General features: G+C 36.7%; 1 protein-coding gene across 1 annotated transcript in view; it reads right to left on the bottom strand.

Moving 5' to 3' along the window:
- The window catches only part of DMGDH (dimethylglycine dehydrogenase), a gene marked incomplete at its 3' end in the record, with an annotated part of 43,812 nt that overhangs the window by 19,988 nt on the left and 5,849 nt on the right, over window positions 1–17,975 (bottom strand). Inside the window, exons 3-8 of the mRNA XM_081319740.1 lie at window positions 15,044–15,142; window positions 12,900–13,064; window positions 11,552–11,756; window positions 3,567–3,815; window positions 3,041–3,239; window positions 538–707 (exon numbers count right to left, since the gene is read on the bottom strand). Coding sequence (XP_081175866.1) covers window positions 538–707; window positions 3,041–3,239; window positions 3,567–3,815; window positions 11,552–11,756; window positions 12,900–13,064; window positions 15,044–15,142 — 1,087 coding nt within the window. The remainder of the gene's footprint in view (window positions 1–537; window positions 708–3,040; window positions 3,240–3,566; window positions 3,816–11,551; window positions 11,757–12,899; window positions 13,065–15,043; window positions 15,143–17,975) is intronic.

Here is a 17,975-nt window from a genome sequence, read left to right as displayed (position 1 = left end):
CTTTCTAGGCCAACACCTAACCATTACAGACAGACATTGGTTCCTCACAGCACAGGTGCAGCCACCTGCTATACTATCTGTACATCTTAAGATTTCTTCACCCATTTTCCTACTACATGCTCTATTTTTTGCCATTTATTGTAACTTACACACATTCTCTCCATTCATTTTAATTTTAAAATTCATACACCTTGCACAGTTGATCTAATCCACTTATTCTCAATCATGCTTTATTTATATCGTATAATGCTCTTATCACATTCAGAACCCCATTTTCAACAACACTACATCACTCAAGTCCATAAACACTTTCATAGGCTTTCCCTACATAAACAAAGTACACTAAACACTGGGGATAAATAGGAAGGTAGTATACAATGTTGTCTATGTATAGCATTAGAGAATTCCAAAACCACATGGCAATAAATAACTGATTCCTGTTCCCATTAGTCCAGATAATTATAAAAAAGTTCAGTACAAGAATGTTTAAGTATCAATATTATTTATAACATGGAAAATTATAAGCAAATGTCTTACCAATATTATTGAAACCATAAGATTCTCTTGCTTTTGCTTCTGTGTATTTTGTAGTTGTCCACCTTCCATACCTATTTGGATCTAATTCAATTAGATCAAAAGGAGGCTCTCCATTGAGTATCCAGTCACTAAGATATTTTCCTATCCCACCAGCATGAATAATTCCATACCTGGTAGTGAAGAGGAAAGAGGGAAAATATTTAATTTACTACAGTAATACATTCCATTAAAAATTTCAACAAAGGCTATGTAAACTCACATTCTACTTGTTTTACAGGAATTCTGTTTTTTATCTCCCTGATATTTAATTAGTGCAAGGCATAGCAAGGGAGAGGAAGTCAGCTCCAGTAGAAGGATTAGATCTGAAAATCTGTGTGTAATTCCCAAATAAGGCCTTGATTCAGATCTACTTGACACAGGATGAAATCTCCTACAAAGAAGTCAAACTTCCGCATAGGAAACAGCATTAGTTTAGTTTTAGTTTGTGATACAAAATTAAGTATCTATGATACCATGTGCTCATGTCATAGGAAGCTGCAGTTAACTGCATTTTCCTACTGGATATTCACATGATAAATGGACACTTTCATATATATAACAAGCTGATACCTGCAGCTTCCTCCAAAGAAGTGCCCTCTGTGTAGGAAATACATCTCGCACGGAGCAATCTTCACAGGACAGTCCCTTCTCACTTACTATCTTTCTATCTCTTTGTTTAGCTGATCACCTGTAAAATGGGGAAGTCAGTGATCTGCTCTGTAACGGTAAATGAATTATAAAAAAATGATAATTATTTTGATTCATAAAATATAATGTAAAATTATATTTTAATAGAATAATAGCAACAAATAAGGTTCAAATCACATTAGGTATACCTATTTATAGCTAAAAATTTATACCAGTAATAAATTAGTTTTATAAGATGCGAATTATTGCCTTGCAATAATTGATACTTTAATTTTGTTCTAAATGTGAACAAGAATAAGAACAGACTGTTAATGAAATCAATAGGAAAGAATATTGACTTGAATATTGAATATTGACTCCTACTGAATATAAATTCAAATACCATGGGATAAATCTCTGAGATCCAGAAACTTTGATAATGTCACCAGAAATATTTCACAATTTTGTTCAGATCACAGAAGAAAAATATTTGACATAATAATTGCAAAAAGGTAAAGCTAAAGGTTCCCCCTGTCCATACATGTCCAGCTCTAAGGGGCAGTGCTCATCTCCATTTCTTAGCCAAGGGAGCCAGCATTGTTTTAAGAAATTTCCGTGGTCATGTAACCAGCATGACTGTACACCAAGGTACACGGAACACTGTTACCTTCCCACTGAAGTGGTACCTATTTATTTACTCACATTTGTATGTTTCAGAACTGTTAGGTGGGCAGAAGCTGGCGCAAGTAACAGGAGCTCATCCTATTGCACAACACTCAGATCTTGAACTCGGGCTTTAACCACTGAGCCACCACACCCCCTATTATTTGCAAATTAGTATAAATGTAATACTAATTAAATTTGACATCATTAATCTTTCTACCTTTAATTTGGCTGGAATCAATTCATCCTGGAAAATATTTTTTACCATTTTTTATAACCACTATATGCTAAGATTGGCTTTGAAGTGACTATCTGGCTATTAATTTTCTCATTAAGAACAGATTCATTAAAAAAATAATTAGAACCATAAAATGCTAGCTGTAATTACAAAAGATAACTTTATGCCATACATAAAGTCATCTTTTGGAATTAAATATATTAAAATCATTACTCCAAAATTAAGGATTATTTTTTAGAACTTTTTAGTCCTCTGATTAACGCCTTTGAACTGTGGTGCTAGCTTACTTTATTGTGTGGACTGCCAGAGCAACTCACATGACTACCATGGACTGCCAGAGCAAGAGGTGCTGAATCGTATGAAACCAGACACATCACTAGAAACTAAAATCATAAGTCTATGTCTGATTTATTTGGCCATGTCATGCATGCAAATTCATTGAAGAAATCAATGATGCTAGAAATGGTTAGTGGAACAAGAAGAAGGGCAAGCAAGGAACACGCTGGCTTGATAACATCAAAACTGATCCAACAACTGAAAGAAGTTGTGCTTGCAGGATAGCATGGAGAATACTTGCCTATAAAGTGGTCAGGAGTTAGACATAGTTGTATACTTAAAACAACAACAAAGTCCTCTCATATTAGGGATAATTGCATAGTCTTTTAACAAATATCACACACCAGAGATCTTTAATAATTCTCAGTGAATACTATTTCAATTTGATGGTTTTTAATTTTTAATGTCCTAATCACAATTTACTATCATTACCTGTAGCAAGTCTTCAAACTCCTTTTCTGAAAAAGGAAAATCAGGCACAGATACCTGTGATTTATATTTTATTTCTATTTTATTTTTGCAGTAAAGATTAAAGTAACTTAACAAACTTTTTTTAGTAATGACTGATGCCCCAAAACCTTAAAGAATCAGCTTACTTACCCAAAACCAATGGCCACCCAGTAATTATGAACGCTCTGATGTGGTCCCACCATTGGCAGAATATCTGGAGAATATGTTATAGGACCTGCAACTACATTGATAATATCTGCTTCTCTCAGGACGGGAACCATTTCCATAGCAGCCTCGACATGATCAATTATTCGATCTAAATCAGATTCAAAAAGTTCCTTTCCAAAGCCTTAAAAAAAAGTTTGATAAGTTTTGTATGTATTGTCTTCCCACTTCAGTATATTTTCTATTTTATACAGAGCAAGCTCACGGTCCTGTTCTCAATAAGGCTCAAACGTTAATACTGGATGTGTAAGCAAAAAATATAAATTTGGATATAAATATAAATTTGGAAGAACACTACAAAGAAGCAATGACTAAAATACATTCATAAGCAAGATTGCCAAAAAATATTTTTGTTTTCATAGATATATTTATGTATAACGTGAAAATCCAATTAACAAGTCTGAGCACCCAGCATGTACCATTGAAATTTATTTTTCCCAAGCAAAATTACCTGGTGGGACACCATCTTCCACCCAAGATTTCTGCAGTTTCATTTTTTCTTGACTTTCATATGGTCCTAATAAAAGCCCATCTCTTTCTTGTCTTAAATAATATGAACCTTCTAAATCACGAAGAACAGCCAATTCCTTTTTCAGGACTTTCACTTCAGGGATAGTTCCAGTAACAATATATTGGTGATGAACAGGTATGAGTGGATGGTGCAGTCCAATCATTCTACCTATTTCTTGAGCCCAGAAACCTAAAATCACAATGTACAGAAATATAAATATTAGAATGACACGATCCTGGTCAACAAATAGCACAATCTTTTTTTAAGTACAATTTTAAAAAGTAAAATCCAGTGTTTTTAAATATGATGGTGGTTCAAGGAAACCACAACTAATATACTTACTTATGCCTGGGCTGCAGCTGTATCCAACTAATACTAATAAAAATCAAAGGAAGGAAAACCCAAGGATAAAGAGGATAACTTGAGATGTATTTCTGTATGCACAGTATTTATATCCTGTCTTTATTATTTTTATAAATAGCACAATACTCTTTCTCCTCTTTTCCCCATAACAACAATCCTGTGAGGGAGTTGGGCTGAGAGAGAATGACTGTCTCAAGGTCAACCAACTAGCTTTCATGCCTAAGAAGCGACTAGAACTCATAGACTCCTGGTTTCTAAGCAAGCACTTAAGCAAACCAATCTGACTTTCTGTTCAATGTGTCGCTTGGTTTTTATTATTAAACAGTAATAAAAGCAGGCCATTAAAACACATGAATATCCTCAAGAATTACAAAACTGGAATGCCAAAATGGTAAAATTAAAAGGACATCCTTGCAGACAGATAGATAAGATAAATAAATGATAGACAGACAGACAGACAGACCTTCCATGTTCTAGCTCTATCAAATGAGCAGGGAGAGACCCAATAATAGTTTTTGACTGCAGACCCTATATTTTGGAATAGCCTTTCTCCTGAGGCTAGGTTAGCGTCCCTGGTAGTAGCCTTTTGAAACAGAGGTCATCAACTTTTCTCGGTTGGCGGACCAGAGGGAAAGGAAAGGGGAAGGATTTACATGGGTGCGTGCGCGCATGGGGCCACGAGCATGTGCCTGGCACAAATGGGGTGGGCTAGCACCCATGATACTCACTAGTCCTACCCTGTTCTTCTGCGGCGCAGTGCCCCGTTTTCACGCCTGTTGCAGCATCCCATTTTTGCGCCCCGCAGCGGCCTATTTTGGGGCAGCACAGTGGCGTCCCATTTTAGCACCCTGCAGCAGCCCCGTTTTTGTGCAGCGCAGCAGCGTCCTGTTTTTGCACGCCACAGCAGTGTCCTGTTTTTGCACCCTACGGCTGTGGCGCTACCACGTTGGGGGATGTGCGTGTACATCTGCATGCATTGGCTTGCCTGTCCCATGGCCTGGTGGCCAGGAGGCCACGGTCCACTACCGGGCTGCGGCCCACAGGTTGGGGACCCATTTTAAAAGCTGGTAAAAAAAAAACCAGAAGTGTTCTAAAGTGCATTTGAGGGTTAAGGAAAAGCTACCACTTTTATTTTCTGGTTATTATTTTTCTTTCTTTTGTACTTTGTTTCTTTGTTTCATTTTAATGCATCCCTAATATCATTAATGTGCTTTATATGTTTACCCTGAACGAATGCCATCTGTTAGTTGTAACCTAATTTACAATGGTATATAAATACAAGAAACAAAGTAAACAAATAATGCCCCACTCCAGCTTTCCTGATGTTCCCTTGCTATGTACACCTGCATATGCACTGTATAAAATTTAGCTGGATGATCTGGAAAGTCTTCCTATAAAGGGCATAATAAACTTTCTAATAGAATATCTGTAAAACTCATAGTGAAGCAAGACGTACCCAACTGTTCTGGCAATAGTAGCAATAGTAGCAACAATAGTAGATTTCCTAATAAAGAATCTCAGTAAATCTCCCTTTCAACAGAGCAAGGAGGAGGAGGATGTTGAAGTGAATCTGAGATAGGGATCTAAAATGGTTGGGCAGTTCCAAGATATTTAGCCAGCTGCAAAGTTTAAAGTCCAGGACTTGCTATTTTTAACAGTACCTTTGTTGACTGTAGTCCACAGACAGCATAAACCTTGTAGAAAAGTGATAGGATTGCAGTTTTTCCAATAAGGTCATATTCCAGACTAAATGAAACTTATCATTAATTATGAGAATCAGACTAGCTGTACATAAGTTAAACTTTAGTCAGAGATTAAAGATCACCAGACTAGCACAAGTTTTCCACTCAGACAGATGATCTTCTAGACATGAAGCAGACATAGGAATCTGAAATACTGTCTTATGGAAGTTAGATTGCACTATTTCTAGAGGGAAATACAGGTAGTCCTCTACTTACAACCACAATTGAGCCCAAAATTTCTGATGTTAAGCAAGACAGTTGTTAAATGAGTTATGCCCCATTTTATGACATTTCCTGCCATAGTTGTTAAGTGAATCACTCCAATTGTTAAGTTAGTAACAAGGTTGTAAATTGAACCTGGCTTCCCCATTGACTTTGCTTGTCAGAAGGTTGCAAAAGGTGATCACATGATCCCATGATAATGCAACCGTCATAAATATGAATCAGTTGCCAAGTATTTGGCATTTGGACGAAGGGATAAATGGGGAACTCATCAAATTTGCAGACACACCAAGCTGGCAGGAATAGCCAACACTCCAGAAGACATATCAAATGCATAGGTATAGTACTGGTGGTACCTTGCTCAATAGTAGTAACTGTGAGAGGGATCTTGGAGTCCTAGTGGACAATTACTTAAATATGAGCCAGCAGTGTGCTGCAGCTGCCAAAAAAGCCAACACAGTGCTAGGCTGCATTAACAGAGGGATAGAATCAAGATCACATGAAGTACTAATACCACTTTACAATGCCTTGGTAGGGCCACACGTGGAATACTGCATCCAGTTTTGGTCACCACGATGTAAAAAAGATGTTGAGACTCTAGAAGGAGTACAGAGAAGAGCAACAAAGATGATTAGGGGACTGGAGACTAAAACATATAAGGAACGGCTGCTGGAATTGGGTATGTGTAGTTTAATGAAGAGAAGGGTGAGGGGGGACATGATAGCAGTGTTCCAATATCTCAGGGCTGCCACAAAGAGGAGGGAGTCAAGCTATTCTCCAAAGCGCCCAAAGGCAGGACAAGAAGCAACGGATGGAAACTAATCAAGGAGAGAAGCAACCTAGAACTAAGGAGAAACTTCCTGACAGTTAAAACAATTAATCAGTGGAACAACCTGCCTCCAGAAGCTGTGAATGCTCCAACACTGGAAGTTTTTAAGAAGAGACTGGACAGCCATTTGTCCGAAATGGTATAGGATTTCCTGCCTGAGATCATACGACCATGGAGATGTTGCAACAATCATAAATCACTTTTTTCAGTGCTCTTGTAACTTCGAACACTCACTAAATAAATGGTTGTAAGTTGAGGACTAGCTATAATTGGGGTATAGTCCGAACTGAATTGTGTATAGAAGATGACACCACTGGATGACATCGCCAGGGCTCGTTGCCTTGGAAGAGTGAGGAAGATTCTCAGGGATGACTCACACCCTGGACGGTATCTCTTTACTCTCCTACCATCCAGTAGGAGATATAGGAATATAGCCAGCCGTACCAACAGGCTGAAAAATAGCTTTTATCCGTGGGCTGTTAGGCTTTTAAATGGGACATAATCTTATGCAGAATTGACTTGGGAGGCCGGTGTGTGGTATAGTTGGTTCACATAGTGTGGTGGGATGGAGGGTTTGTTGTCACTGTGTGTTGGGGGGAGAGAGCACGGGGGGAGGCTCAGCTAATCTCAATGTACACATGTTGTACTTTGACAATAAAGGTTTATTATTATTATGAGCCAATAATGTAGGTTTCAAATAGTTTAATACAGCAAATACAAAATTTCCTTTTAAGAGAAGGAAGGAAGGAAGGAAGGAAGGAAGGAAGGAAGGAAGGAAGGAAGGAGAGAAGAAGAAAGAAAGAAAGAAAGAAAGAAAGAAAGAAAGAAAGAAAGAAAGAAAGAAAGAAAGAAAGAAAGAAAGAGCAAGCTACGTGCTTCTCTATGCTTCTCTTGCCTAACCTTAATATAACACCCAGATATTTAAAGCCATTAAACATCTTGGATTAATCTTGAGACTTTTTGCATATTTGTACTTAAACAGAATGAATTTGTGTTAACACGTATGGCTTCGATTCCAAAACTACTTTTAATGAAGACCAAATCATGAAACGGAGATTGGAAACAAAAGTTAACCTTATCTTTCCTTCTCTAACCCCTTCCTTCTTATGTGGAAGTGAGCCTTTCTACTTGCTATTTTATTACCAAGAATTTATTAAAAAGTTGCCTTCCAACAACAAAAAACATAAGTTTACACAACACTCTGAATAGTAACACAGCAGATAATTTTGTGTGCTAATTATCAAACTACAAAGTGGAAGAGAGAAAATATTTGTGAGAAATATTTACTGTGTTTTTTTGCTTGTCAAATTTAAAAGGCCACTGGACTCCATACAGGTTGTGACAGCAGTAGAAGTAATGATGTAACCATGAAGAAGCAGCTAGCCAAACTGCTGAATAGCCTGAACTATGCTTTGGAAATTGTGTAATCTATGTTCCAAAATTGAGCAAATGGATGAATCCTAAAAGTAAGCCGTTCTCTACAAAATCCACTCTGAACTTACCACACTAAGCCTGGCATGAAAACGAGAACAAATTATTTGTTTTGAAGAGGAGGGTATGGAACAAAGAAAGAAGATTGGCCCCAACAGTTTTAGGAAAATTCAGTTTTGTTTACCTAGACTAGAGCCTTCCCAAGGCAGTAATCAATATTAGCTCCAAGAGTTCTGTTGGCTGAACATTGAATCCAGGCATACTTTAGTTATTAACTTAATGAGAGAATGAGAAAAAGCTGCATAGACTTACTTGTCTACCAATGTCTGCCTTTTCCTTTAGGGCAGGGGTCTTCAAACCCAGCCCTTTTTATGACTCATGGACTTCAACTCCCAGAATTCCTCAGCCAGCATGCCTGGCTAAGAAATTCGGGAAGTTGAAGTCCATGAGTCATAAAAGAGCTGAGTTTGAAGACCCTTGCTTTAGGAGTTGTTTTCTTCTTTCTAGTCTCCATATTTTGACTTTGCTTTCTCAGACATTTTCTGTCAGCCCTCAGAGGTAAGCCCGATTAAGAATGAAGTAGAATGAGAATGAAGGAATTCCAGGAAAGCTCCTTTATTGTTGTAGGGCAGTGTTTCTCAATTTCAGCAATTATAAGATGTGTGGCCTTCAACTTCCAAAATTCCCCAGCCACCATGAGGTTGAAAAACACTCTTGTAGGGTATAGTAAAATAATCCTGAAAGCCTGAGTTCTTTTTACCGTATCTGTTACCAAACAAAATCAAAATAGGTTTATTTTAAGTCTATTTTTCAGTTTCTGTTTTTTCAGGACTAAATAATATTTTTTGACAGTACTTTCTTAATGGTTTGCTCATTTTGTACCCTATTCCCAGCCAAAAGTCTAAATTTCTTCCAGCTGGGATATCATTCCCCTCTGGGGCTGTGAGCCTGTTGCTCATACAGGCTTGGCTGGGCCAGGGTCACATGGGAACTCATTGATACAATAAAAATAATAATTTGGGGGGTTATTCTCTGTGCTGTTCTTTGTTGTTTCTGTGCTTTTGTTACATTGTGTTTTAACTGTTCTGTACACTGCTTCAAGTTGCATAAAGCTTAAATGGCATTACAAATCTAATAAACAAGTAAACTTCCCATGTTATAAAATCCCATTTTTTAAAAAAACCATGCCCACTATTAAGTTTGAACATTAATAAATAAAAGGGATAGCATTATAGACTTTTACCATTCACAGGGGCAACTGATGAGATGCCTCTACCCCACATCTTTCCCACTTAGAAAGTAAGTGATATATACAGTAATTGAGAGTTTGGTGCCAGTTCTGATTTCTTGAACTGATCCATGGAATAAAAGAATCCATCCCCAACTTCCTCCCTTCTTTGCCAAGGGTGGTAGAAGCAGAGAAGGGAAGTATGCCAAGGGAATGGTTATTATGATGCCATTTTTCTTACTCCCTGGATCACTCTACAGACAATGTAGGGCATGTGGGAGATAGCTTTAGATGATGCAGCAAGGGTTGGCAATCCACTTAACTTTGCTTGGTCTGGCAGGTCTGCTATATAATTACCAAAAATTACTAAAAGGTAAATGTAAAGGTTCCCCCGCACATGCGTGCTAGTCGTTTCCGACTCTAGGGGCCGGTGCTCATCTCCATTTCAAAGCCGAAGAGCCAGCGCTTGTCCGAGGACATCTCCGTGGTCATGTGGCCGGCATGACTAGACGCCAAAGGCGCACGGAACGCTGTTACCTTCCCACCGTAGTGGTCCCTATTTTTCTACTTGCATTTTTACATGCTTTCGAACTGCTAGGTTGGCAGAAGCTGGGATGAGTAACAGGCGCTCACTCTGCTACGCGGCACTCGGGATTCGACCCGCCAAACTGCCGACCTTCTGATCGACAAGCTCAGTGTCCTAACCCACTGAGCCACCGCGTCCCTCCAAAAATTACTATAAGCATTCAAAAGCATACCAAAGGATTCAAAAGACAATCACTGAAAATATCCTCCTACTCTTGAATACTAGTCCCTTTCATGTCAGGCTATGGAGCAAGTGATCCAGAGGGCTTTCTGATGGTGTAAAATGATCAAGGGAACTTTTTCTAATTTTATCACTGCTTGACCAGAATCCTGGTTTCTGCAGTTGCTTTAAAGCAGATACGTCAAACTTGCAATGTCACGGGACTGTTTTGCCATTGCCAGCAATGGGGTGGACGCGGCTTCCACGTGATGTGTCCGGCCCGCGGGCTGGCAATTTAACACCCCTGCTTTAAAGGTTGCTTTTTGATGGATACTATATTTGTGTCAGAAGCACTGAAGCATTTCCAGATTGGAAGGATTAGCTGGTGACATCACTGTTGCCTGGGGGATGCCCAGCTGGGGGCTTTCATGTCCTTGTTAAGTTGTCCACCAAAGTGATACACATTTATCTGCTTGTGGTCACCCGCTTTCGAACGTCTGGGTTGGCAAGAGCTGGAGTGAATGACAGGAGCTCACCCCACCATGTGACAGCAACCCTATCTCGGAACGTGAACCTGCTGATTGTCAGCCCAGCATCCTAACCACGTGAGCCACTACACTTTTTTGATAGATAAATTGACATTTTAACCTACATGTGTAACAAAATCATTTCTCAAACACCAGCTCTTCAAAAATGATTGTCCATTGTCTGCATCTCATTTGTACGATTCTAGCTGATCCTTGAATAACTTCCAAGAAATACAAAAACTATCTTTGTTAATAGCTAACGGTTATTAGGTTAACTGGTTGGTAATCATTTTGATAACATTTTGGGGATGTAGCCAAGAGCACTCCACAGCATAATAACATGTCTTATATACCTCCAAGCCCCAAAAATGTGTTGTTGTGTGTTCTCACAATACCTATAAGGCTGAGCAGTCATGCAACTCAATTCTTTCCTGTCATTTAGTTCCTCCTGGCTAATAGGAGAAAAGCATAGAAAAAATGATGAGCCCTTAGTTGTATCTATATTTTGGAAATCTGGCATTGTATTTTCATCCTATATATTTGTGTGCAAATTAGATCCACTGATTTATGTAATGTAGCTGAGGATAAATAAACTTATATTCTTTATTATTGTTGTCATTTAGCCTTAAAAGGTGAATAATGAAATCTTTTTATAAATTATAGAACAAAAAATTCCATTAGATCCTGAAATATGAAATGAAAAGCAAATTATTTATTTTGTAATATATTTCTTAAAACATTAATACTTTGCTATGTAAGCTACATCTTTCTGCCAGATGAAATGTTTCTATAGTTGTTGTTAAACTATAAAGGCAGGAAACTATAATTCATCACTTACCAGCTGTATTTACAATTCTGTTTGCTTTAATTGTACCATGTGGCGTTTCAACTTCCCATGTTCCGTCTAGTCTAAATTTTAAATTAGTTACTTGAACTGGATAATTTAACTGAGCTCCATATTTCTTAGCTCCTGCAGCCAAGGCCATAGTAAGTGAATAAGGATCTATATGACCATCTCCAGGATTGTACAGACCAGCTAAAACCTGTATTAAACAGAAATAATTTATGTTACTTATATTAGTTTTTCTCCCAGGTTCCACAGCCAGTAGAAAGTAAGAAAGATGTAAATACAAAACTTGGCAGCAGTACAGTTTCTAGAAATTCAAAATCTTTCCATATAGAATAAAAAAAAATAAGCAAATACTCCGTTAGTTCAGTTCGTTTTGTTAAATTAGGAATTATTCACATTTATCTGTCTTACTCTACTATTCTTAGCCTGGTTTGTTTCACTTATCAGACATCAATGTATATGTCATAAACAATAGATTACAAACAAAAATTGACTTTCACTGTACTTACAAGTTCTTTTATAAACATTAATATTTAAGACTTCTTTCTGCCTGTGCACTACCATAGGCTACAGAATAAATTAATATATTTGTATATGTAGCTTATAGATGACATGATCTCCTTCTCCCACTCCAGGCTAAACCTCAATAGTTTAAATCAGTATGATCCAAGGAATGCACAATTGAGAGTTGGGATAAAATTAAATTAAATTTTACTTGTATTAAAATTAATTAAAATTAATTAAAATTGACTCTAGTTAATACAAATATTCTCCAGTCATGTGTCTAATACATTTTCCCTTTCTCAAACAAACTCAGTTTGCTAACAAGTATTGGAGATGTCTCAGGGCTTACACCCATGTGCAGACACAGTGAGCTCAATTTTGGAAGCAGAAAAAAGATGGCTTTTTTAAAAACTGGTTCCTTGAAACTATGGCTTCAAACTGCTTTATGAAGACGGATCCTATTCTTGCATATCTCATTGTAGTTCATTTCTTCTTTAGAATAGAATAGAATACTTTATTGGCCAAGTGTGAGTGGACACACATGGAATTTGTCTCCAGTGCATAAGCTCTCAGTGTACATACAAACAACAAAGTGATAAGTCATAGATCATAAAATACAATCATAATCATAAGTTACACACAAGTGATAAATCATAAGACACCAATAGGAGAAGTGCATTTTTAGTGTGCATTCTTTTCATTGTTGGCAAAATCTCCAGTGAAAACTCTGCTGATTAAGACATTTAAAAATAATTTTGCATCTCAGACATGTTCCTTTGCATTTCTTAAACATTTTACAGATATTGTAAATAAATAAATTGTATACATATACCTTTTCCATGTTTAATAATGGAAATAATTCTTGCACTTTTTCTGGACCAATAAGATATTGTTCTGTGGGGTGCCAACCTGCTCGGGTCATTTGGTATTTAAATTCATCCACTCTTGTTGGAGTTGACGCAATTCTAAGACTCCCTGGGCAGTGAAACCCCACAGCCTGAGAGAAACAAATCAATATCATCTTCCAAAATCGAATATTCATGAGCACTTATGTATAATTAAGTGAAGTTCAAAATAATCACAATAAAATATATCTCAATCTAGGTTCCTCCTCATGAAATTAAATAAGTTACCAATATTAGAAATCTTAGAAAAGAAAAAGTAGAAAAACTACATATTTTATACTTTAATATGTCCTCTATCTGAGCAGTCTGATTATGAACTTTGGAAATGTACTTTTCCATTTGATTTTTAAAAAAATTACTACTGAGTTTGACCTCTTACTCAAAATGTTTCTGAAAGAGGCCTCAAAGCTTTTTTTAAAATCACATTTTATATTCATGATGCTTTATAATTTATTTGGATAGTATTTCTGAACTTATGATTGCCAGCTGGCAGATGATGTTGTGTTGTCAGGTTTTTTTTTATTAAGCATTTCCATTCCATAAGTCCTTTAACTAATGAATCTGAACAAGCACAATGGAAAATGCTCCTTCATAATATATTCAGTTTATTCAGTGTGAGTTTAACTGAAGTATGGGAAATCAGAATCTGAAGACTACTAGAGAGATGACTACTGTATGCTGAAGTAATAAAGTGGCATCCCATTCAGGAGAATTACACCAAAACCTTCCATCCTTTGTGGAGAAAAATTGAAAGCATTTTCCCATCAAATTTATTGAGGATAATAAAAAATATACAGAAGAAAAATTATCCCTATTTCCACAAGGAATACAATACAGACATTAGCAGGATTTCCCTTTTGATGTCAAAGATCATCTGGTCTTTCATTTTGCTTCACTGATGTGGTCAATGCATCAGCATGAACTTTGCAATTAAGTATTTTTATTGTATTTATTTGTTCTTTCTCACAGATGTGAACAATTTAATATGCAGCACTTTCAAACTTTTAAAATTATTAATCAATGTGTGCCATGGATAAAATTACATGAATTGACATGTAATATAATTTCCAGAGACACTGTAAATAAATAAGGATACCAGGAAGTAATAAAATTACTGTATTAATATGTGCAGATACCTTTGAGGCATTAAAACATATTAGAGTATTACACATACAAAACTACCTATTAATTATGTATACGCAATGCTTTTTTTCTAAAAAAAAAAGGTGCCGGAACTCTCATCTTGGCGGGTGCAGGAGGCGGGGTGGTGGGGGGGCAGTGCTGATGCAGTCACAGGTGCGAAAGGTGTTGGCAGCGGGCTCCCCTCCCTGGGGCCGGAGCCGGCACGGCTGGTGCTGTGTGAGCCCACTCTATATGGCGGGGCTGCGCAATGCAGGCAGCGGAGGTGGTGCGGGCCAGGCGATGTTTTAATCTTATGATTTTAAAAATATATTTTTTCTATTGTAAGAAATAGATTATTTTGTTATCTAATTTTACCTTCCAAAAGACAGAAGCAGATGAAAAATGTGAGGTTCTTTCTTGTTGGCTTTTCTGAATTAGTTGTTTTAGATTCTAAAAGTTTAGTTCCTAAAGAAGTAATCCTGTAAATAATTTTAATGTCCTCCTCTAGTGCAGGCTCTTTGATGACTCGTGGACTTCAACTCCCAGAATCCCTGAACCAGTATGGCTCATCTTGGAAACCTCTCCCTTTCCCCTCAACATGGCTAGCTCAGGATTTCTGGGAGTTGAAGTCCACGAGTCATAAAAAAGAGCCAAGATTGCTAGCCCTGCAATAGGCTTAGGAAAACCAATAAGGGAGCTGGGTTGTTGTTGTTGGGTTTTATTGTGCAAAAAAAAAGGTTCCGGAACGCGGTTCTGAGCATTCTATGAGAAAAAAAGCCCTGTGTATATGCTTAATATTTGTGTCATTAATTCAAAAATTCTATTCTTATATACTGTGGCTTGTATACAGATATAGATGCTAAAGCTAAACAGCTCCAGTCAATCAAATCATTCTAAAATTGTGTATTTCACATAATTATTATTTAACTTGTAAATTAGGTATTATTACCTGCCCAGTCTCCTCTTCTAACTTTTCATAAAGCTTGATGCTGTAATGATGGATTTTCTTCAGATTTATTCCAGGGTGGAAATATGTTGTTAAACCCGCCTTTAAAAAAAGACCAACAAAATGTTTTTCACAGCATTTATCATGTCATTTCCATTAACAATATCATTTAAAGTTTTGCTTCAGTTTCTGTGTTCAACATACCACTACCATTCCCATTACAATTTCTAATATATTTTTTCCAACATTCCCTCACTTCAGTTTTATTCAAAATGAATTCCTAAATTTTATATTTAATTTCATATACTTTGCTGCAGGTTCTTCAGTTAACCTCCTTCATCCACTTTCAAAACTATTTTTAATTTCTATCAAATTTGTTCTCCAGCCTTTATTTGAGTAAATACTGTGTAATATCTTTTTTCTTCATACCCACTGTATAATTTCTATCATAATTTTTGAATTATGAAAATTCAGAATTTTTCACCATTCTTGCTACCACACTTCTAGACAATATAATATATTCAATATATTTCTGTTCAAAATTACGTTTGACTTCAAATTTCTGGGTGAGGAATGGGATCTAGCACATTTCCAAATGAGTGGAGTCAACATTATGGCTATTCTCTGGCTCTGAAGAGGTCAGGAGATTGCCCTCTTGTGCTCTGAATGGCTGTTCTTTATAAGGAGACCATAGGACAGCAATTTCCAATGGATTTGAGTCCCAGGAAATAAAGAAAAGTTATCATGCTTTCAATCATGATGGAACCTTTTTGCAAACATTGGATTTGCTAGCCTCACTTTCTAATCACTTTTGGAAATGCCTTTTTAACTATCTTGAGGTTAAGAGAGATCTTCAAAATTATAATGCATTGGGCAACTTGTACAAAACTTAGAAAATAGGCAATTAGGAAAACTTAATCCTTTCAATTGTCTGATCTGGGTTTTTTTGGAATCAAATGGGAAAATGTATAGAATGATTATAAATTATAACAGATATCACAGATACCTCCAATCGCAGCCAGCATACCTGAACTCCTAAGCAAAGCAGGAGTAAAAATTAAATGGCTTAGTGTGATTGAATTGGCTAAATGCCTCTTTATTTTGCCACTGACTCCAGAGAGTTAAACCTAATTTTGGTGGCGGCGGGGGGGGGGGATTCAGGTTCATACAAGGGTGGTTAAAACCTGAAGAGTTTCAAAATTAGCTCAGTGATAATCAATTGGATTGATTATCAAAACTGATACAGATAATGCTTTTGCAAAGGGGTACTCTATATGCTGACTGTAGGGCAGATTTGAGGAAGGAGCTTTGAAGAAATGAACCTTCAAAGTCTTAATTTTGGTAAGGGATACAAGATTCAAAGTGAATCTCAATTGGTTAAAACTAAGATAACATTGGATGGAGAAGGGAGGGTCCCTGAGGTAGACAAAGATCTTGTCTTAGTTGAAAGGGTTCCACCAAGAAATTTTAAGGAAATAAAAACAGTTATAGGGGCTTTCAATTTCATTAAACAGGATATTCCAAATGTTGCTTTTAAGACAGGGCCTTTATTTTAACTGCTAAAAAAGACAGTTCATTGGGAATGGGAACCAAAGCAGGAAAAAGTTGTACAACCTCTAAAATTGTGGGCATTTAGAAATACAGCCTTACGACCTCCAGAATGCAAGAAACCATTTCAGGTAAGAACTAGCTGATCAGATGTGGTTATGGAGATGACTCTATTGCAAAATGATCCAAGTCCTGGATCTAAATATAGTATCTGCAAAAAAGTTTATGCTATGACTTTCAAATTACATTCAGAAATAGCTTCAATAATTTTGCAAAGCTCTTATTTACCCTTCAGATACCTTTTTTCAAGCACCACACATTTCTAACCAAACACTTGCCCAATGAACTGTTTATCTAACATTGACAGGTATACTATTACAGACTCCAGCTAGATCAAATCTGTGGTTTATTGTTTTATTAGAACATGATTGCATGCAACAAGAATGATAACATAAAACGTAGTGCCCTGATAAGCAATGTTTATGACTGGAATAGAAAATATAATTGATTAATCAAGCTTCTCGGCGAGAGAAGGACATTAGATAGTCTTCATGGGCAGCAGTTTTAACTACCAGTTGGAAAATTGAAGCTGCCCTTTAATACAATATGAATGCTCTGGAGGCAGGATTAGTGATGATACAACATGTTTTCTTTATTATTCCATCTTCATTATTTTTTATAAATAACTCAAGATGGCAAAATATCTAATACTTCTTCCCCTTCTATTTTCTCCACAACGACAACCCAGTATGGTGAGTTGGGGGTGAGAAAGTGACTGGCCCAAAGTCATCCAGCTTTATTTTCATGACAAAAGCGGGATTTTAAGTCTCCTCGTGAAGTTTTCAGTCAATCAATCTATCAAAATTCATGGCCCAGATTTTTCAAAAGTAGCATACAATATAATATTTTTTTAAAAAAAAACAATTGTGAGAAAATCCTAGAACAATTAGCAGCTAACAACTAATAGCATGAGGAAAGAACCATATAATTTTTAAAATTATAGCTTATGATAAAAATTCTGCAACCTTCTTAAAGATTTCTGAAAAGTGGTCATCTATGAAACGGGTAACAGCCTTATTCATAACAGCAATTAACATTATTAACAATTTGGAGTTTTAAACTTGATTGCCATTGGGCATTTTTACAGCACATGTGAGATGGGGTAGCTCAGAGTTCAGAAACAAGTTTGCTTTAATATGGAAGCCTTATCATTTGTTGTCCTAATAGGTAGGGCCTCAGTTTGGGTCAAACTATAGTCTTCTATGTTGAATACATAAGATGTTAAAGAAATATCTATGGCTACTCCTGATTTTGGATATTTAGATCCCAAATCCTCTCCTTTGGTTCAGCAAGGGTTTTATGAAGTCCCATAGTCAATATGCCAAAT

The sequence above is a fragment of the Vipera berus genome, assembly GCF_964194415.1.
Source record: "Vipera berus genome assembly, chromosome: 2".
Classification (NCBI taxonomy): Eukaryota; Metazoa; Chordata; class Lepidosauria; order Squamata; family Viperidae; genus Vipera; species Vipera berus.
This window is presented reverse-complemented; position numbering and strand designations above follow the sequence as displayed.